At 42.5% G+C, this 23068-nt stretch overlaps 1 protein-coding gene across 2 annotated transcripts in view; it reads left to right on the top strand.

Moving 5' to 3' along the window:
- The window catches only part of PGPEP1L (pyroglutamyl-peptidase I like), a 55357-nt gene extending 34343 nt beyond the window's left edge, over positions 1 to 21014 (top strand). For both annotated transcript variants that reach the window (XM_073618396.1, XM_073618395.1), the window contains exons 5-6: positions 14867 to 15093; positions 20779 to 21014. In XM_073618396.1, the coding sequence (XP_073474497.1) occupies positions 14867 to 15093; positions 20779 to 20947 (396 nt within the window). In that variant the 3' untranslated portion in view covers positions 20948 to 21014. The remainder of the gene's footprint in view (positions 1 to 14866; positions 15094 to 20778) is intronic.
- Positions 21015 to 23068: the final 2054 nt, after the last annotated feature.

Below are 23068 nucleotides of genomic sequence, written 5' to 3'. Positions count from 1 at the left end.
AGTCCCAACAGTGAAGCATGGTGGTGGCAGCATCATGCTGTGGGGGTGTTTTTCAGCTGCAGGGACAGGACGACTGATTGCAATTGAGGGAAAGATGAATGCGGCCAAGTACAGGGATATCCTGGACGAAAACCTTCTCCAGAGTGCTCAGGACCTCAGCCTGGGCCGAAGGTTTACCTTCCAACAAGACAATGACGCTAAAATAGCAAAGGAGATAGCAAATAGCTAAAATAACGAAGGAGTGGCTTTACAACAACTCCGTGACTGTTCTTGAATGGCCCAGCCAGAGCCCTGACTTAAACCCAATTGAGCATCTCTGGAGAGACCTAAAAATGGCCGTCCACCAACGTTTACCATCCAACCTGACAGAACTGGAGAGGATCTGCAAGGAGGAATGGCAGAGGATCCCCAAATCCAGGTGTGAAAAACTTGTTGCATCTTTCCCAAAAAGACTCATGGCTGTATTAGATCAAAAGGGGCTTCTACTAAATACTGAGCAAAGGGTCTGAATACTTAGGACCATGTGATATTTCAGTTTCTTTTTTAATAAATCTGCAAAAATGTCAACAATTCTGTGTTTTCCGTCAATATGGGGTGCTGTGTGTACATTAATGAGGAAAAAATGAACTGGCTGCAATATAACAAAGAGTGAAAAATTAAGGGGGGTCTGAATACTTTCCATCCCCACTGTACAACTATATAGATCAGACCAAAATGAGGGACAAATAAGGAGGAAAGAGGGACTTTGTGCCCGAATCAGGGACAGTCCCTCGAAATCAGAGACAGGTGGGAGCTATGCATTTATTAGGAGTGCACTATTTTTAATAAGGTTCGTGGCCACCTAAGTGTCCCCCCTTGGTCTCTTTTTAGGAGATGAGCTGTGTTGGAAGCCGCCTGTGATGCACAAGCGGCGCAAAGTAAATAAAAACATGTCCTTTTTCTTCCTTGAGCCAAATTGTCCTTTCGTGTTTCACACACTCCCCTCCCAAACACTGCAGCTCACAGTGGGAGGGTTTCAATAACAGAGGCAGTGCTGTCCATCCAGAAACCAATGAAAAGAACTAGGTGTAAACCAGGTGCTGGTTGATAAATCACAATGCTCATAGCCACGCCCCGAGCAAAATTTTTTTCATCTCCCTGCAGTGCAAGCAAGCTGCTAGGACCCTGAACATAGAACTCACACTCCCAATGGGACTAGAAGGTAAACCTGAACTAGCTAGTAAGTCCATCTGACCAATTTTCCATTTACTTATGACCTGCCATGCTCACAAACTCCACATAAGTAATGGAGGAAGGGGAATGCCTATGTGTCAATCACCTGAAGGCAGCAGAAATTGAGGTATCGCTATTCCAATCACCTGAGTGCTCTAGTGTAGAGGAGACAGGAGATGATGTTGGCAAAAAGGTGCAGTAGGTCGTTAAGAAACTAGATGACATGGCTCCTGGTTCCAGAAGCGCCAAGTCTTTGTTGGCACAATAAGGGCCGTCAGGCAACCTCACACAGACACTGAACGCTCAGGCTTACACTCACCGGCCACTTTATTAGGTACAGCTGTTCAATTGCTTGGTAACACAAATTGCTAATCAGCCAATCACATGGCAGCAACTCAATGCATTTAGGCATTTAGACATGGTGAAGATGACTTGCTGAAGTTCAAACCGAGCATCAGAATGGGGGAAGAAAGAGGATTTAAGTGACTTTGAACACACCATGGTTGTTGGTTCCAGATGGGCTGGTCTGAGTATTTCAAAAACTGCTAATCTACTGGGATTTTCACACACACAACCATCTCTCGGGTTTACAGAGAATGGTGGTAAAAAGAGAAAATATCCAGTGAGTGGCGGTTGTGTGGTTTAAAATGCCTTGTTGATGTCAGAGGTCAGAGGAGAATAGGCAGACTGGTTCGAGATGATAGAACAGCAGTAACTCAAATAACCTCTTGTTACATCCAAGGTATGCAGAATACCATCTCTGAGCACAAAAAACATCAAACCTTGCAGCAGATGGGCTACAGAAGCAGAAGACCACACCGGGTGCCACTCCTGTCAGCTAAGAACAGGAAACGGAGTCTACAATTCGCACAGGATCACCAAAATTGGTAGGGTCAGAATGTGGCGTAAACATGAAAGCATGGATCCATCCTGTCTTGTATCAACAGTTCAGGCTGGTGGTGGTGGGGGTATACTGGTGTGGGGGATATTTTCTTGGCATACTTTAGGCTCCTTACCACCAATTGAGCATCATTTAAACCCCATGGCCCACCTGAGTATTGTTGCTGACCATGTCCATCCCTTTATGACTACAGTGTCCTCATCTTCTGATGGCTCCTTCCAGCAGGATAATGTACCATGTCACAAAGCTCCAATCATCTCACCACTGGACAATGAGGTCCCTGTCCTCCAATGGTCTCCACACTCACCAGATCTCATCCAATAGAGCACCTTTGAGATGTGGTGGAACGGGAGATTGGCATCATGGATGTGAAGCCGACAAATCTGCAGCAACTGCGTGATGCTATCATGTCACTATGGAGAAAAATCTCTGAGGAATGTTTCCAACACCTTGTTGTATCTATGCCATGAAGAAGACAGTTCTGAAGGCAAAAGGGGGTCCAACCCAGCAAGGTGTACCTAATAAAATGGCCGGTGAATGTATATATAAATATTCTACATATGTATGTTTTATGTACAAATACAGGTCAAACTTTTTACCAAATTGGTATTTGTACATGTACATCTACAGTTATCTGGTCCCTGCCGTAGGTACTGGTAATCGGCCCGCAGCTTCCCTACACCCCTTAAGGGATTATTAACACAAGGGCATCCTGGGTTCTGAATGTTTAGAGAGTTTCTACCTTTACCATCTATGCTACTGGAATTAACAGGGGTTAACTCCTTGCTGGCTGCACCTTCCATGATGGGCTGGGGTCTTCAGAGACAGGCAAACCACAGCCCTGGACATGTAAAGCACCCCGTGGCTTCTTCAGGTGTTGAAATAAGTGGCAAGGTGGGCACCCACACAGCAGAATCCAGTGCATGTCAGCAACACTGCAGGCTGGCACCAAGTCTTCCCTTTGGTGGGGTGTGGATATGGTCCATCAAGGTTTTTGCCAAGGAGTCAACCAATCAGAAAACTGCATAAAAAGCCACAGTGGCTATGGTGCAGCTGAGGTTTTATCAGAAGAGTCAGCTTGGAATAATCATCCATAGAGAGAAAGGTAAGTTTCTCTGAGCAGAGAGAAGAGGTCCATCACCTAAGGACACTAGTAAAAAAAAAAAACTGAGGTTACCTGGGAGTGGGAGGGGTTATATGGGGGTTGTCACAGGACCTTCTTTGCCAGCGTCCAATCCCCACACAGGCAGAGAGGTGTATTCTCTGTTGTCACTCACAGAGCACTGGAGGCTTCACAGGCAGCCGCCGGACACCATGGTGGACAAAACCAAGGAGAGAGCATAGAGGATTGTTCATAGGCGTCCAAGGTTCAATACTACATTACATATCACATTACAGTAAAACCTTGGTTTGGGAGCGTTTTGCAAGACAAGCTAAATTTTAAAATACATTTTGACTTGATATACAAGCGATGTCTTGATATAAGAGTAGCGTCACGTCACAACAGAGTATAAAAGAGAAGAGAGGCGCCTCCAAGTGTAGCAATATGGTTACCTTTAATAAAGGTACAACATTTAGCAACTCACATGGTTGAAGATTAAAAGAGGCACATCTAAATCAGGGCTGGCCTAAGAATGAAATTCTGCCCCCCCCAAAAAAAAGCCCCCCACATTCATTATTTTATATCATCATAACTACAATTAAATTTAGCAGAAAATCAGATTAAAAATGCCATAAATCTATTCCCTATTTTGTAGACGCTATAACTTTTGCGCAAACCAATCAATATACGCTCATTGCAGTTTTTTTAACTAAAAATATGTAGCAGAATACATATAAGCCTAAACAGATAAAGAATTTTTTTTTTTGGGGGGGGATATTTATTATAGAAAAAAGTAAAAAATATTATTTTTTTTTCAAAATTGTCGCTCTTTTTTGTTTATAGCACAAAAAATAAAAACCGCAGAGGTGATCAAATACCACTAAAAGCTCTATTTGTGGGGAAAAAAGGATGTCAATTTTGTGTGGGTGCAACGTCGCACGACCGCACAATTGTCAGTTAAAAAAACGCAGTGCCGTATCGCAAAAAACGGCCTAGTCATTAACCCCACTTCAGCCCCCGGAAGGATTTGCCCATTTCCTGACCAGGCCATTTTTTGCAATTTTGCACTGCGTCGCTTTAACTGACAATTGCGCGGTCGTGCGACGTTATACCTAAACAAAATTTACGTCCTTTTTTTCCCCACAAATAGAGCTTTCTTTTGGTGGTATTTGATCACCTCTGCTGTTTTTATTTTTTGTGCTATAAACAAAAAAAAAAAGAGCGTCAATTTTGAAAAAAAAAAAAAAATATTTTGTAGTTTTGCTATAATAAATATCCCAAATTAAAAAAAAAAAAATGTCCTCAGTTTAGGCCGACATGTATTCTTCTACATATGTTTGGTAAAAAAATTTGCAATAAGCGTTTATCGGTTGGTTTGCGCAAAAGTTATAGCGTCTACAAAATAGGGGATAGATTTATGTCATTTTTATCATTAATTTTTTTTTTTTTTTACTAGTAATGGCGGCGATCTGCAATTTTCATCGGGACTGCGATATTGCGGCTGTCAGATCGGACACTTTTGACACTATTTTGGGACCATTCACATTTATACAATGATCAGAGCTAAAAATAGCTACTGATTACTGTGTAAATGTCATTGGCAGGGAAGGGGTTAACACTAGGGGGCGATCAAGGGGTTAACTGTGTTCCCTAGGTGTGTTCTAATTGTAGGGGGATGGGACTGACTAGGGGAGGAGAGAGATCGGTGTTCATACTTAATATGAACACACAATCTGTCTCCTCTCCCCTGAGAGAACAGGGATTTGTGTGTTTCCACACACAGATCCCGGTTCTCGCTCTGTTACGTGCGATCGCGGGTGCCCGGCGGTCATCGCGCGCCTGCTGTCACGTCTTAAAGGAGCGACGTACAGCTACGGTGATTTGCCCAGCCGAGCCAACCTGCCGCAGTATAACTGCGGCGGCTGGTTGGCTAGTGGTTAAGGGGGCAAATCTTCCGGGGCTGAAGTGGTTAATCAGGGCTGGGCAAGGCAAATCCCTCTCAGGCTCTCGTGTCTCATACAACTTGTGATGGGTGACACTGACAGTGTAGTTACAGTACTCGGATTCGGACTCCTGCAGACAATGCTGCTATGGGGAACTCACTGGTGGCAGAGTGCCCAGGGTGAGGGTCAATGCTGAGCCCCCAGAACATGGACACAGTGACAGGCAGGCTGTAACACCTCAGGCAGCGGCAGGTGCTGTGCAGGAGGACTGCGGACAGCTCACACTCCGGCACCTGCAGCTCTTTTCAGACTCTGATCCACGCTGAAGAAGATGAAAGAGGTGGGTGGATGGAGGCGGAGCTAATTTACTCGGCGCAGAGGCTGAGCACCGTGAATACTGGGGCGGCCACAGGCTCTGATATCACTGGTAGTTAGACGCCGGGCGGCAGGCGACTCTAGCAACCAGTGCAGCGCACAGCTGATTAGCTGCTCCTTCTGACTGATTCGACCTTCACCTGACAGGTAGGGTACGGCCGGGTGGCTACTAAGGTACGGGTACAACTTGTCACTGCCGGCTGCCGCCCCTCTTAAAATGCCGCCTGGGTCCATGGGCCCACTGGGTCCCGTGGTAGGGCCAGGTCTGATCTAAGTATGCAGGCATCCGGGATAAAGCTGTTCACATAGACCATCCTCCTCATCAACGTCGTCCCTTCCACGCTGCGCTCCACGAGCGGTTCAAGTCTCGCTTTCCGATCGCTCTTCTGTAGGGTCGCCTTCCCGGTCACGATTGCAGACTGACAGCGGTGAGAGCCGGCGGTGAGGAGGACGGTCTATGTGGACAGCTTCACCCCGGATGCCTGCATACTTAGATGTGCCTCATTTAATCATCAATTATGTGAGTTGCTAAATGTTGTACTTACATTAAATGTAACCATATTACTACACTTAGAGGCGCCTCTCTTCTCTTTTATACTCTGGAGCTCCTGCTGGATTTTGCTTCTAATCCCCTTGTGGAGGCTTCCATTTGTGGACGGACATTTTATGGTCACACAATCTATCACATTGCTATAATCTTTTTATATGGACTATAAACTAAAGGACTTATGAATAAATGGTTGTGGAACGCATCATTTGAGTTTCCATTATGGAGAAACTCGCTTTGATATACAAGTGCTTTGGAATTACAAGCATGTCTCCGGAACAAATTATGCTCGCAATCCAAGGTATTACTGTACATACATCCCCATACCTCCCAACTTTTTCAGACGGGAATGAGGGACACCTATCGGCAAAAGTATGCAGTCATAGGACACACCCCTTGTCACGCCCCCTTAAAGGGCAATTATACGAAAAAAATTATTCATATACCCATAAGTGCTTTTTTTATCACTACTATTCCTTTATATTGGCTTTTGGAATTTACAAATACAGCAATTTAGAAATCAGATGAAAGGTTTAGCACTGGGAAACACTTTGATAGATAAAAAGTGCATTTTATATACATCTATAAGGATCAGACCAAAATGAGGGACAAATGAGGAGTAATGAGGGACATTGCTCCAAATCAGGGACAGTCCCTCGAAATCAGGGACAGTTGGGAGCTATGCATTACTGACAAATGACATGAATTGCAATCCATGGACAGTATCTGTATATTCCTATACAAATACATACATACATAGTATAGTAGGCGAAGTTGAAAAAAGACACAAGTCCATCAAGTCCAACCTATGTGTGAAATGTATCTGAAGCTGCATGCTCCAGTCAAGCATTGTCTCTTGAATATCCTAACTGAGAACGTCCATTGTTGGGGGGGTCAAGCTTTATTTTCTTTGGGATAACAACCATTCTCCAGTTGTGTATGTTATATTGCCACTTCCCATTCTGCTGATAAGTTTGTGCATTTCATTTAACAGTTAAATATATGCAGTAATCGTCAGTATGTGTAATCCTTGTAAGTAATGTTTTAATCCCTTCATGACTGAGGGCATTTTATGCCACTGAAGTCATTCCAGTCTGAAGGCTTTTTTTGAGAAGTACTCAAGTGTAATGTGGCCGTCTGATTCCAGGGACAGGCAAGGGACCTCAGCCCAGGTTTGATAGAACACAACAGATCTGACTTGGAATTGTGATGTCATTGTGATAATAATTGCTTTCCTTTTTTAACCACTTGACCCCCAGAAGATTTACCCCCTTCCTAACCAGGCCATTCTTTGCGAGACGCCACTGTGTCACTGTAATATCGCGTACACGCGATCGGACATTCCAACAACAAAATCCTGGATTTATTTCCGACGGATATTGGCTCAAACTTGTCTTGCATACACACGGTCACACAAATCTTGTCGGAGATTCCGAACGTCAAGAACGCGGTGACGTACAACACGTACGACGAGCCGAGAAAAATTAAAGTGGAGTTCCACCCACTTTTACAACTCTTCAGCATCCCTCACTAAACTGTGCACTGTAAACGAATTGGATATTTTTTTATTTTTTTTCTCAGCACCTACTGTATATCTGCTGTATTCATTTTTCCACTTCCTCCTCCCTGGCCGTGGCCCATCGCATCATTTCCTGTTTGCAATGCCTTCTGGGAAGGGGCGGCAACTTCCTCTGACACTGCCGTTGCTATGGAAACCTGACCTGAAACCTATTACGCTGCTTGTGCTGCACTGAGCATGTGCGAGATCTGCATGAGATCCAGGAAGAAATACAGTCTGGCTTCAGATGCCCACACTTAAGATGGCCACGGCCTGCTGTAAGTTTATAAAATAACAAACTACTGCTATAAACTAACAAAACAGACCTTAGTTTACAGACTAACTTTACTAGAATACATTAAGCTTGTGTATTATAGGGGTATTTTTATTTAAAAAGTATAATTTCGGCCGGAACACCACTTTAAGTTCAATAACCAGTGCGGCTCTTCTGCTTGATTCCGAGCATGCGTGGAACTTTGTGTGTCGGAATTGTGTACGCACGATCGGAATTTACGACAACCGATTTTGTGGACAGAAAATTTGAGATCCAGATCTCAAATTTTGTGTGACGGAAATTCCGATGGAAAATGTCCAATGGAGCCTACACACGGTCGGAATTTCCGACAACACGTACGACGAGCCGAGAAAAATTAAGTGGGGTTTCTTCTGCTCGATTCCGAGCATGCGTGGAACTTTGTGTACACACGATCGGAATTTCCGACAATGGATTTTGTTGTCGGAAAATTTGAGAACCAGCTCCCAAATTTTTGTTGTCGGAAATTCCGACAAAAAATGTCCAATGGAGCCCACACACGGTCGGAATTTCCGACAACAAGCTCACATCGAACATTTGTTGTCGGAAATTCCGATCGTGTGTACGCGGCATTACTGACAATTGTGCGGTCATGCAACGCTGTACCCAAATAAAATTTGTGTCTTTTTTTTTCCCCACAAATAGAGCTCCTTTTGGTAATATTTAATCACCTCTGCATTTTTTTATGTTTTGCAATATAAACAAAAAAAGACTGAGAATTTTGAAAAAAAAAAACAATACTTTTTCATTTCTGCTATAAAACACATAGCCAATCAAAAACATTTAAAAAAATCGAATTTCTTCATCAATTTAGGCCAATATGTATTCTGCTGCATATTTTTGGTAAAAAGAGTATATTGATTGGTTTCCGAATGGAAATTTTGCTACCGAAACCAAAAATTCAGGATGCACTTTGCCAAAACCAAAAATGACAGTTTAAAAAAATATATATCATTTTTTTTTTTATACATAATTGTATTATATTCGACTTTTTAATTAATATCATGAATTTAAATTATTATGAATTTATTGTTGGCCATTATCAGCACCTCTAGCGCAAGAAAAGCTCAAGAAAAATGCATCCCTTTTAAATTTTATTTATGTCATCACACTGGTCCGTTGCTCTTCCGTTGAGGTGTTAAAAATCTTGCTTGCTGCATTTTTGGTCAGTTAAAAAAAAAAAGGCATTGAAAATGCAGCAAGAACGCATCAATAACGCACCCATGTTATGTTTTAATGTGGTTTTTGAGTCACATAAAAATGAAAAACACACCATAAGTACAGTAAAATCACAGCCGTTTTCAGCTCCACTATCGGCACCGTTTCATCTATCGGCAAAACCCCAAAAACACAATTTTCGTCCAATGTGTTTCGGCCGCCAAAATTTCGGGGCATCTTTAGTTTGCTCAAAAGTTATAGCGTCTACAAACTATGGTGTATATATACTGGAATTTTTATTTATTTTTATACTAGTAATGGCAGCGATCAGTGACTCCTAGCAGGACTGCGATATTGCAGCAGACAATCTCACACTAACTAACACTTTGTGGGAACAAATGACACTAATACAGTGATCAGTGATCAGTGCTAAAAAAAAACTGTCACTGTACTAATGACACTGGCTGGGAAGGGGTTAAACATCTAGGGCGATCAAAGGATTAAATGTGTTCCTAGCCAGTGTTTGTGTGTATTATGTGTGCTGCTTTCACTAAGGGATGTGCTGGATTTTATTCCCTGCTTTGCAGGGAAACAAAATCCATCACATCCCGCTGTTAGGATGGAGTTCTGCATTGTTGGACAGCAGATCTATGTCCAGCCTCTCGCCTCGCCGATCGGCGGGCATCCATTGGCCGGCACCCACTGATCGGCTTTTGCTGCGATACCCCCTATATATATATATATATATATATACACACGCGATTCTGCACAGAACGGTCGCCCTGTAGCAGTAAATCTGCGTTAAGTGGTTAATGAATCAAGTGATTTTGTTTAGATGTACCAAGTACCAGAGGGTAAAATTATTTAAACTGTATCTCTGGGCAAAATAAATGAAAAAATAAATGAAAATATTCAGTACCCCTCTGTACTACAAACCTTTCCCCATGTTTTTACTAATGTAACACTGTGCAATGTTACTGTTATGCAGAACTGTTTTTCTGCCACAAGATGGCAGTGTCCCACATCTTAGTTAATACACTACTACAGAAATGCTGGGGACTCTGGCACTTGTATGCTGTAATTTTGTCCAGAATAGCTGAAGCTGAACTTCACCACCCATGAGAACTGGCAAAAGGGAGGGAGCATTTAAAAAAGGAAAAGCCTGGGAACGAGAGGGGAAGATTGGAGTCCGGACGTGAGAGAAAGAGAGGAGAGTGGATCCACACAGGCCCAAGGCTGGACCAGGCCCAGTAGAGAAGTCGCAAAAGCTGCTAGAGAAGCTGATCATCCTGGAGGCAGGTAGTGGTGGAGGAAATGCTCACATACACCTAGTGGATAATTTATTATGTACACACAAAGCTTTTTCTCCTCAGAGAATAGGTACAGGTACTCCCCCATTCTGAGTCACCCCTAGTCTCTGTCCACTGCCCACCTCCAAGCACGATCCTCTGCAGCCAGAAACAATGGATCCCCCCCCCCCCCAGCAACAAAATACTCTCTAACAATAATAGATCCCTCAGCAACAATAGATCCATGACAGTAAAAAAATACTGTAGATCTTCCAGCAGACAGCATCAATAGACTCTTCTGCAGCCAGCAACAATAGATCCCTCTCAGCAACAGTTGACTCCTAGCAACACAGGATCCCCAACCAGCAACAATAGATCCCCCTGCAGCAAAATACCCCCCAACAACCGACCTGCCAAGCAACAAAAAACCTGCGCCAGAAACAATACTGTAGATCTCTCAGCAGCCAGCATCAATAGATCCTCCAGCAGCTGGCAACAATGGGCTCCTCTCTCAACAGTAGATCCCTGCCAACACCAACTGACCCCCTAGAAACATAAAATCCTCCCAGTAAAAATAGATTCCTCACCAGAAACAATAGATCTCCCCAATCCTATTCAAAGCTCTGGCTTTTATGTATACCCTAATGCTTTTCCAGGCATCCCTACTGTGGTGCCTCTTGGACTTTCGCAGTTTGAGCAATGCCAAGAGTCCGATAATCCCCAAACCTTGTCTAGATAGGATTTTCTAACTATCTAGTGCTAGTTGCGTTCAGGTAGAGTGGTTTGGCTCAAGCCCTCCTTAAAAAGTTACACTCTGTTTACCTTTTTTAGAGTTTGTGTGATTATTGAGAAATTCCTATTTAGCTTGTTTCCCTCTTTTCTTTTCATGAGGTCTGTCGGTCCTTTGTGGCCTCTCCCTCTGAGTTAAGTAGTCTGGAATCTGGGCAAGACTCCAACCTGGTCTTTTTGGACCAAGAAGTATCAGATATTATTCCAGGGAGCGAATGTTTCCTTCCCCCATCCTAGAAGGACTTCCCAAATGTATGTATCGTTTTGGTCGAGCCTTCTTCTGTTTGGTTGGTCATCTGACCTGTGTTTCATTGGACATAATCTGCTGCAGGACCTTTTTCTTCAGAAAAGTTTTGGAAACTTCCCCTGCAACAGATCAGGAGACCTACCCTTTACCCAGGACAGTGCTGAGTGTGTCATTCTGAAGGTCTTATTCTCCTGGGTCCCTCTGTCCGAGTACAGGGTCCCATTGGAGGTGGGTTTCCTCTGTCCATTTTGTTTGTGTGGAGGGGGGAATGTTTTTTTTTTTGTTTTGTTTTGATGTTTTTTAGCCTGCTGCCTGAATGAAGAGCCATCAATGTCCAGGTTAACTTTGCTGCAGATTCCCCCCAAGGGAGAATAGTGGGATAGTGGAAGTTCAGAGGCCTTCATGGGACCTGATCACCTAGACTAGGTTGAATGATCCCTAGAAGCATATATTTGGTAACTGGTTATGCAGGTTTGCAGTGGGGCTTTCACAACAAAGAAGTACCTGGATGTTGGGTGGAAGAAATCCTACTCATTCTTCTGATCTAGATGTTCTTATGCACCAATATAGGTTATGGTGTATCCTCATCCCTGCCTACCTTTTTATGCGGGTGTTGTTGTAGGGCAGTGATGGCGAACCTTGGCACCCCTGATGTTTTGGCACTACATTTCCCATGATGCTCATGCACTCTGCAGTGTAGTTGAGCATCATGGGAAATGTAGTTCCAAAACACCTGGAGTGCCAAGGTTCGCCATCACTGTTGTAGGGTGTTGATCACCCTACTCCCTCCTTTAGGAAGATTCAGGGCTATTACCCTTTATTTTTTTTTTTACCCTCTATCCATTTATATGGGTTTTCACATCAGTGGCTCTCTCTTACAAGATTGGTTTCCTAATCAGGTAACGTCCTTCCTTATTATGGACCTCTTTCCCTGAAATCAAGGACTAGGAGGCTTGCCACTTTTTCCTTTAAGTCAAACACTTTAGAGGCGCACAGTATTCTTTTTTTTTTTTTTTTTTTAGTATACACTATAGATTTGGAACAGACCTGGGACACCTTTGGGCACTCCAAAGAGAATAGTAATGTGGCACACATGGTGCCCCCTCACCCTCCTGTCAGGCCCTGTTCCGAGCCACATTCCTGTCTAATAAATGTGTCCGGGTTCTATGTGGCCTGAAACTAGAGCTGCACGATTCTGGACAAAATGAGAATCACGGTTTTTTTGCTTAGAATAAAAAGATCACGATTCCCGCGACGTAAAATCTTTCACATTATACAAAAAAAATGGGCTAACTTTACTGGTTAGTTTTTTAAATTTTTTTAATTCATTGCATTTGAAAAACCGCTGCGCAAATACAGTGTGACATAAAATATTGCAACAACCACCATTTTATTCTCTAGGGCAGCGATGGCAAACCTTGGCACCCCAGATGTTTGGGAACTACAATTCCTATGATGCTCATGCACGCTGCAGTGTAGTTGAGCATCATGGGAAATGTAGTTCCAAAACATCTGGAGTGCCAAGGTTCACCTTCACTGCTCTAGGGTGTCTACTAAAAATATATATATATATAATGTTTGGGGGTTCTAAGTAATTTTCTAGCAAAAAAAAAAAAAAATGATTTTAACTTGAAACCAACAAATGTCAGAAAAAGGTTTAGTGTTTAAGTGGTTAAACTTTTTTCACTTACACACACAGTCTGATCACATTGACAAATTGTTACAATGTTTATACTTAGTTCAACTGATAAAGAATGTTTTGATCCTTGGCAGACTGCCCAGTTTTTCTCTTCCTTTCTTTTGACGGCTGTGGCTTCAGAAGAGCAGAGAGAGTTCTTTGCATAGAAAGAATTGTGAAACACTTTAGTAAAGATCGCAATAACGATTCTTGACGACCGAACACATGATTCAAAAACTGGACTGTCCGGGTGAATCCCAGACAGTTGGCAACCCTAAGTGCAGCCCAGATCCTCCTCTTCTCGGGTCCTACTTCTGTGCTCCTGGCCCCTCCCTCCAGTGGAGTGCCCCCACAGCAAGCAGCTTGCTATGGGGGCACCCAAGCCCAGTCACAGCTCCCCTGTGTCCATTCAGATACGGAGCCCTGACCCGGCCCCCGCCGCCTCTCTCCCCTGACTGGCTAGCTGACTTTCATTGACAGCAGCGGCAGCCAATGGTGCCGCTGCTGTGTCTCAGCCAATCAGGAGGGAGAATCTCGGATGGCTGAGACACTCGTGGACATCGCTGGACAGAGATGGGGCTCAGGTAAGTGTTAGGGGAGCTGAGGGGGGCTGCTGCACACAGAAGGCTTTTTATCTTAATGCATAGAATGCATTAAGATAAAAAACATTCTGCCTTTACAACCACTTTAGAGCCTGGTTCATACTATTGCGGCTCTGCGAGCCGCATTTGCGCAGGAACGACAGCTCATTCATTTGAGTGGGCTGCTGTGCCTGCGTTTAACGCAGGAAAAAGTTTCCTGCACCATTTTTAAAAAGCGACTTTTGCACCATGCGATTTCCCAGCGGTTCCTTCACCCATATATATGCTGGGTTTTTATAATGCGTGAGGGTGCTATTAAGAATGAATGGCAGCCCCACGCGTTTTTAAAGAGTGACATGTTTTGGGTGCGGGAACAGGTGCGATTCCTGCACCAACAACCACCTGCAATAGTGTGAACCTAGGCTTAGAGCAACAGAGGGGAACAGTTTTTGAATCAAGCTTCAAAGTTAGAGTTAATCTATTCCACTGCTCTTGTTTAACATTTCCCATGCATTAAAGTGGAGTTCTACCCAAAAGTGGAACTTCCGTTCGTTTGTCTCCTCTCCCCCTCAGGTGCTACAATTGGCACCTTTCGGGGGGGAGGGGGACAGGATCTCTCTTTTTGACAGGTATCCTATTCCCACTTCCGGGAGTCCGGCCGCGGCCCATGACATCACTGTGAGGCTCCCTCCTCCTTCCCTGTCGTTGGGCCAGTAGGAGAGAGGAGCGGGGCCTCGCACATGCACAGTAGGGTTCCCGGCGTGAAGCCGTAAGGCTACACTGCCGGGTACCCTTACCCGTAATGGTGGCAGCAGCACCTGACAGCTGATGGAAACATCGGCTATGGTGTCGACATCGCTGGACTCCAGGACAGGTAAGTGTCCTATTGTTAAAAGGCAGCAGCTGAAGTATGTGTACAGTATGTGTAGCTGCTGGCTTTTCATTTTTTTTAATTTTTTTTTTTGGGCGGAACACCGCTTTAAGGTAAACAAAAAAAAAAAAACTTGCAATAGTTGTCACCTATTCATATATTTAAAGGATTGTTTGAATGTCTTAACCAAGTCCTAATCTAAGAAAACATTTCATGATTAAAGAGACTGAAAGGTAATCTGCTTCTAACTTTGCTGCATTTCCTGTTATTCTTTGCTGGCAAACTTGACAAAAACACCCTAGCTGTCTGTGCATGTTGGAATGATGGCCTCATCTAAAGCGATCGTCCTGGAGCAATGTGCAAGAAACAAAGGATACATGGATAGGGACCTCAGCGGTGCTTTCCCACAGGAAGGTTGCTGTTTGCTGGAAGGACCAGAAAGAATCGAGTCTTCCATTAACATGAAAAGTGTCTGCAAAAACATTTCATGGCCAGGGGTCGATGTCATCTATTCCAGAGATGCTGGGAGGTATTAAAATCTAAAATGTATGTTTGTGTGTGTGTGTGTGTGTATCCAACGGGTAAAATAAGTATTGAACAAGTCACTATTTTTCTAGATAAATATATTTCTAAAGGTGCTATTGACATTAAATCTTCACCACATGGCGGTAACAACCCATGCAATCCATACATACAAAGACACCAAAACAAATAAGTTCAGAAATGTAGTTTTGTGTAATAAATTGGAATGACACAGGGAAAAAAGTAGGTGAAAAAAGGCATATAAAGCCAAGACCCCAACTGAAATCTATCAGTAATTAGAAAGCAATTATGCCCCTTTGTCAGTGCAAATTAACATCAGCTGGTTCAGTCTCAACTGATGGCCTAAAAAAGGGTGTCTCATTACCAAGGTGTCACACAAGAAACATCTTGTGATGGATGGAAGCAAAGAGCTTCCTCAAGACCTTTGCAACTTTATTGTTGCAACACATACTGATGGCATTGGTTACAGAAAGATTTCTAAACTTATGAATGTTCCAGTGAGCACTGTTGGGGCCATAATCGGGAAGTTGAAAGATCATCATTTCACAATAAACCAGCCACAACCAGGTACTCTTTGCAAGATTTCTGACAGAGGAGTGAAAAGAATTATCAGAGGAGTTGTCTAAAAGGCAAGGACCACTTGTGGAGAGCTTCAGAAAGACCTGGATTTAGCAGGTACAATTGTTTCAAAGAAAACAATAAGTAATGCACTCAACCGCCATGGCCTGTATGCATGCTCAACATGCTCCAAGACTCCAATGCTGAAGAAAAAGTATGTTGAAGCTCGTTTAACCACTTCCCGCCCGTAGGCCGTCATATGACGTCCTGGACTTTGAGTGGAGATATCTGAATGATGCCTGCAGCTACAGGCATAATCCAGATATCATCTTTTTCAGCCTGCGATTCTGTGCACTGTAAGAACAATCATAGCTGCAGGTCAGCCACTGTCAGAAACCATGAATCAGACTGAGACAGAAGTACAGGTAAATCACATTTGTTTAATAATAATAGTAAAAAAGGGTAGACAGCGTAAACATTGTCAAAACATAGCCAGAGTTGAGGAACCGGAACAGATAGTCAGACAAGCCAAAACGTCAGGGAGCCGGAGATGAGCGTAGTAGAACAGCAATCAGGATCAAGAGCCAGAAGGAATGTCAGCCAAGCAAGTCTTTAACAGGAACACAGGAGAGCATCTGTAGAGATGTGACCAAGGCAAAGGCAGAAATCATCTGGACTGGACGGCTTAAGTAGGCAGGACTGACGAGCAGGATATCATCAACAGGTGAGTCACTGTGGAGAGATGGGAGCTGGCAATTAGCCGACAGCTGAGCGGCCAGCTCAGAGAAGGAAGGGCTGAGCCCAGTCCTGACAGCCGCTTGATCATTCTTACAGGCAGTACCCTGCGATCGGCGAGCCGGAGAACGAATCGGTCACCGCTGGAAGTTGAGCGTCGGAACAGCATACAGACCAGCGGTTTTCCCAATAGGAATTATTTCCGTCAGAATTTTTGACGTAAAAAGTCCGATGGGGCATACACACGATCGGAATATACGATGAAAAGCTCCCATCGGACTTTTTCTGTTGGACATTCGGCTCATGTGTACACGGCATTACAATGGCCTGTTTCACTTGCATGGACAGCTCCTTTGACCGCATGATGTAGGTTCACAGCAATAGATTCCAAACGCAAATACCACACTCAGAATCAACTCCAGACCTTTTACCTGCTTAACTGATGAAGAAATAACAAAGGTGTAGCCCACACCTGGCCATGGAACAGATTTTGTTTCAATTATCCAATTACTTTTGGTCCCCTGAAAAAAGGGGATGGCTATTCTTAAGAGCTGTAATCCCTAAACCCTTCGCCTGATTTGTATGTACATACCCTCAAATTAAATATGAGAGTGTGCACTTTCAGAACAATTCCACTGGAAGCATTGAGTAGGCATCTTTGAGCCAGAGCACAGTTGGCCACACCCCCCACGACACTGACACTCCCATTCCCCAGATCAAAACAACCAGGCCTGCCTGAAGTCTCAGGCCTGGCTAAAGTTGCCTGAAGCTGCATTTTTGTCACTAAAACACTTTTAGATCACCTACCTTTAGGTAGTGACCGCTACACCTGAAAAAAAAAAAAAAAAATTGTGCCTGTGTCCAAATATATATGGACCTAACATTTTATATATATATATATATATATATATATATATATATATACACATACATATATACACACACACAGTTTTGAAGCAATAATATGCCTTTCATAGCTCTCCCAAGATGGAAATTATCTTTAAAAACAACCCTCTGTAACATAAAATATTTAAGATTTTTTTTTTTTTTTTTACAAGATTAGCCCAGGAAATCCTAGGTCTTGTAGCACTCTCTTGGCACAGCTCTGTATACATTCTGCTCCGCATATATACAGCCTCTCCCCACGTTAAGGCCCATCCGCCGAGAGGCTGCATATATGTGTACCACCAGCGCAAAGAGGTTAATGTCGAGCTGTGATCATTTCCACTGTGTTAGAGTGATGCAAAATGGGTGCATTGAGTATCATACCATTATTCAGGCCTTTCCCTATAAGGATACTACTACAGGTGCATCTCATAAAATTAGAATATCGTCAAAAAGTTAATTTAGTTCAGTAATTCAATTAAAAAAGTCAAACTCATATATGTTATATAGATGTGTTACACACAGAGTGATAGATTTTAAGCATTTCTTTCTTGATTGAGGATTATGGCTTACAGCTAGTGAAAACCCAAAATTCAGTATCTCAGAAAATTTGAATATTATGTAACACCAATAAAAAAGGATGTTTAATACAGAAATGTTGGCTTACTGAAAAGTATGTCCATGTACAGTATAGTATGCACTCAGTACTTGGTCAGGGCTACTTTTGCATGAATTACTGTATCAATGCGGCGCGGCATGGAGGCGATCAGCCTGTGGCACTGCTGAGGTGTTATGGAAGCCCAGGATGCTTTGATAGCGGCCTTCAGCTCGTCTGCATTGTTGGGTCTGGTGTCTCTCATCGTCCTCTTGACAATACCCCACAGATTCTCTATGGGGTTTAGGTCAGGCGAGTTTGCTGGCCAATCAAGCACAAATTATACCATGATCATTAAACCAGGTATTGGTACTTTTGGCAGTGTGGGCAGGTGCCAAGTCCTGCCGGAAAATGAAATCAGCATCTCCATAAAGAGCACGATGTTATGACTTCACTGTAAGAACAATCTTAGTGGCTGTTCAGCCGTTTGATCGTTCTTACAGGCGGCGCCCTCCGGTGCTTCTCCCGGCTCGCCCGCGTGATCCGCAAGTCGCAGAAGGAATCGACCGGCCCGAAAGGTTACCATAGAAATATCCGGCGGGCCAAATGGTCCCCAAATTCTCTCTTTCAGAGGCAGGGCACGATGTTATGACGTCACGCCCAGCCTCTGCATTTGAAAAAATGCCGCCCCCTCTGGCTGGGAAGAGAGGATCATTTTTTTTTTTCTTAAATTTCAGGCTTTTCAGTCTAGGGGAGAGATGTGGGGACTTATTGTAAAGAGGACCTGTCATACCCTATTCCTATTACAAGGGATGTTTACATTCCTTGTAATAGGAATAAAAGTGATCAAATAAAAAAAAATGTAAAAAAAAAGAAAGTGTCAAAATATAAAGCGAAGCGAACGCATAAGTAGGTCGCGCTGGTATATATATATATATATATATATATATATATATATATACACATATACAGTGTTCAAACCATACATGTGAGGTATCACTGCGAACGTTAGAGCGAGAGGAATAATTCTAGACCTCCTCTGTAACTCTAAACAGGTAACCTGTACAAATGTTTAAAGCGTCACCTATGGTGATTTTTAAGTACCGTAGTTTTGTGCTATTCCACGAGTGTGCGTAATTGTAAAGCGTGATATGTTAGGTATCTATTTACTCGTCGTAACATCATCTTTCACATTATGCAAAAAAATTGGGCTAACGTTACTGTTTTTTTTTTTTTTTTTTTTTAAATGCTTGAAACTGTGTTTTTCTTTTTCCAAAAATTGAAAAATTGCTGCACAAGTACTGTGCGAGATAAAAAGTTGCAACGCCCACCATTTTATTCCCTAGGGTCTCTGCTAAAAAAAAAAAACATACATAATGTTTGGGGGTTCCGAGTAATTTTCTAGCAAAAAAACTGATGATTTCTGTAGGAGCGAAGTGTCAGAATTGGCCCGGTAGGCAAGTGGTTAAAAATCATTTTTTTATTGGTATTATGTAATATTCTAATTCTCTGAGATACTGAATTTTGGGTTTTCACTAGCTGTAAGCCATAAGCATAAAAAAAATGTAAGGGAAGAAATGCTGGAAATAGATAAATCGGTCTGTCCATGAGCTAATGCTCTGGTGATTTCTGTAGGTTCTGGCCCCACCCCCTCTGGGGTGCTTTGGTGGTGGGGGGGGCACCTTTTACATGTGACTCCTTGTAAGCCGCATTGAGTGGATCCTTATCCTCTTCTCTGTGTCTCGCTGTGGCGTGGAGGTGCGCAGAGTGATCTGACGGGTGTGGGTGTGGGTGTGTGTGTGTGGGTTCTGACTGAGAGGTATCTCCAAATGCAGTGGTAAAGTTTGTGCAACGTGCTACTAAACATTTTTGCATATATTATATCTTGTTTTTAAATAAATTTGATATGTTATTATAAATCTTCTTTTCCTTAGCAAACTCACCCTCTGAAGAGACCCCAAACATCATGGGTCGAAACGCGTCAGAGGCTGTTATGCAATAGTCATTATTATATGCTGTGTATAACCCCTATGTTTGCTATTTCCTCTATTTGGCATGGGCATATCCCCATTCAAGCTCATATTTTAACACTCATGCATTAACTAATTTTACCTTCCATTAAAGAATTTGTATTCTTTACCCAACGTCTACCTCTCTCATTACTTACATTTAGCTGCCTAAAACCCCCCCTGGGGGACTTTTCCCTTTTTTTTCTGTCCATATTGGACTTCTCCTTAGTGTGTCTTCCCTTTGCTAGAAATGCTTGAAATGGATTACTCCGTGTGTAACGCATCTATATAAATATGAGTTTCACTTTTTGAATTGAATACTAAAATAAATTAACTTTTTGAGGATATTAAAATTTTATGAGATGCAACTGTTTCTTTCCCTAGAAGTATACAGGATGGCCCTATAATCTGTGATTAATTAAAATAATTAAAACTAGTGCATTATATATCCTTATATTTCACGACATCTGCCTTATTAGAAATATACATTATTAGAAATGATATACTGTATAGTGGGGGGGGGGGGGGGGTAAAAATGCACATGATTAAAGCACAAAGCTAATATGCCTTATTTAAAAAAAAAAAAAAAAAAAGTGACAGTTATTTTCAGTTGACTCCAAAGAGATTAAAAAATTACAGTCAAGTGGCTAAAATAAAGATCCTTATCCTTGTGTTAAGCTTTGTGAACTAAGCCTCATGTTTGCTAAGGATGGCATATGTGACTCTCTGACCTGACTCCGCTTGGGATTACCTTATTCCAACTGAAAACAAAAAGGAGGGAAGAACAAATAAAAAAAAAACTAATTTATGTAATAAATGATTTGTGCGTTTACTGCATTTGTATCAAACCTATACATCATTGTATTAATTACTATATCTTTGTTTTTAGATACCTCTGTGAATATGCGTACTACGTCTCTCTGTACCATGGAGATGGCAGAGCCGTGTTTATTCACGTGCCCCAATTAAGCAAAACATTAACAACAGAAAAACTGGGACAAGCTTTGCAAAAGATTATCCAAGCGGCGTTGAGGCAACTTGAGCCCAAATCAGTCTAAAACAATCCACACACATAGTCTAAAACAATATTAAAAGATATGTCAACCCACGGCGCCCCCTTTGTCCTCTGTCTGATCTACATTATGACATATACAGTATTTTACCTATAATAGTCAGTATTCATTAACCACTTTACATCTTCTCCATGTTGTTCTTTTTATGGTAACTGTGGTGTATTTTTGACTTCTTAGTTTTTAACGATTACTTTCAAGTTCCATTTAACAAGTATTTTACTTGCTTGCTAGTCCATATTTTGATCGTTTTTTTTTTTTTTTTTTTTGTAGCTTTGCTAGTGGTCATCTGTAAACCATGATATATACAGCAGGTAAAATAAGTATTGAACACATCACCATTTTTCTAAGTAAATATATTTCTAAAGGTGATATTGACATATAATTTTCACCATGTCGGTAACAACCCATACATACAAAGACACCAAAACAAATAAGTTCAGAAATGAAGTTATGTGTAATAAAATGGAATGACACATGGGGAAAAAGGAGGTGCAAAAAAGGCATGAAAAGCCAAGACACCAGCTGAAATCTATCAGTAATTAGAATGCAATCCAGTCCCTTGTCAGTGCAAATTAATATCAGCTGGTTCAATCTCAACTGATGGCCTATAAAATGGTGTCTCATTACCAAGGTGTCACACAAGAAACCTCTCATGATGGGTAAAAGCAAAGAGCTCTCTCAAAGCCTTTGCAACCTTATTCTTGCAAAACATACTGATGGCATCGGTCACAGAAAGATTTCTAAACTTCTGAATGTTCCATTGAGCACTGATGGAGTCATAATCCGGAAGTGGAAAGAACACCATTTCACCATAAACCGGCCACGACCAGGTGCTCCTCACAAGATTTCTGACAGGAGTGAAAATAATTATCAGAAGAGTTGTCCAAGAGCCAAGGACCACTTGTGGAGAGCTTCAGAAAGACCTGGAATTAGCAGGTACAATTGTATCAAAGATAGTAAATTCTTGGACAACTGATCCCAACCTTTCACCTCAATAGGCATCTTATTACCTTATTAAATGACTTTTCATGTAGGGACTACATGGATGCTCAGAGTCTTTGTTTAAGCACCAGTTTGAACTTGCTGGAATGAGACTCCGTCGTTTTCTAGCATGACCCTAGTTGGGGGGAACCACTTCTGAATGGATCACATCCCTTTAGGAGAGATTCCTCTATCTCAGTACTTGATCTTAGAGTTTTTGAAGAACTTAACTTCAACTGTGTTGGCCCCTTAGAAGCTTCTAAAATGGTATCCCACATGGCAGTTATGTGAGAGGGCACTGTGACTACAGTGGGGACGGAAAGTATTCAGACCCCCTTAAATTTTTCACGCTTTGTTATATTGCAGCCATTTGCTAAAATCATTTAAGTTCATTTTTTTTTCCTCACTGTACACACAGCACCCCATATTGACAGAAAAACACAGAATTGTTGTAATTTTTGCAGATTTATTAAAAAATAAAAACTGAAATATCACATGGTCATAAGTATTCAGACCCTTTGCTCAGTATTTAGTAGAAGCGCCCTTTTGATCTAATACAGCCATGAGTCTTTTTGGGAAAGATGCAACAAGTTTTTTCACACCTGGATTTGGGGATCCTCTGCCATTCCTCCTTGCGGATCCTCTCCAGTTCTGTCAGGTTGGATGGTAAACGTTGGTGGACGGCCATTTTTAGGTCTCTCCAGAGATGCTCAATTGGGTTTAAGTCAGGGCTCTGGATTGGCCATTCAAGAACAGTCACTGAGTTGTTGTGAAGCCACTCCTTCGTTATTTTAGCTGTGTGCTTAGGGTCATTGTCTTGTTGGAAGGTAAACCTCCGGCCCAGTCTGAAGTCCTGAGCACTCCGGAGAAGGTTTTTGTCCAGGATATCCTTGTACCTGGCCGCAGCCATCTTTCCCTCGATTGCAACCAGTCGTCCTGTCCCTGCAGCTGAAAAACACCCCCACAGCATGATGCTGCCACCACCATGCTTCACTGTTGGGACTATATTGGACAGGTGATGAGCAGTACCTGGTTTTCTCCACACATACCGCTTAGAATTAAGGCCAAAAAGTTCTATCTTGGTCTCATCAGACCAGAGAATCTTATTTCTCACCATCTTGGAGT

The sequence above is a fragment of the Aquarana catesbeiana genome, linkage group LG03 (assembly GCF_042186555.1).
Source record: "Aquarana catesbeiana isolate 2022-GZ linkage group LG03, ASM4218655v1, whole genome shotgun sequence".
Lineage (NCBI taxonomy): Eukaryota > Metazoa > Chordata > Amphibia > Anura > Ranidae > Aquarana > Aquarana catesbeiana.
The sequence above is the reverse complement of the archived record's forward strand: the minus strand, read 5'-3'. Positions and strand labels throughout refer to the sequence as shown.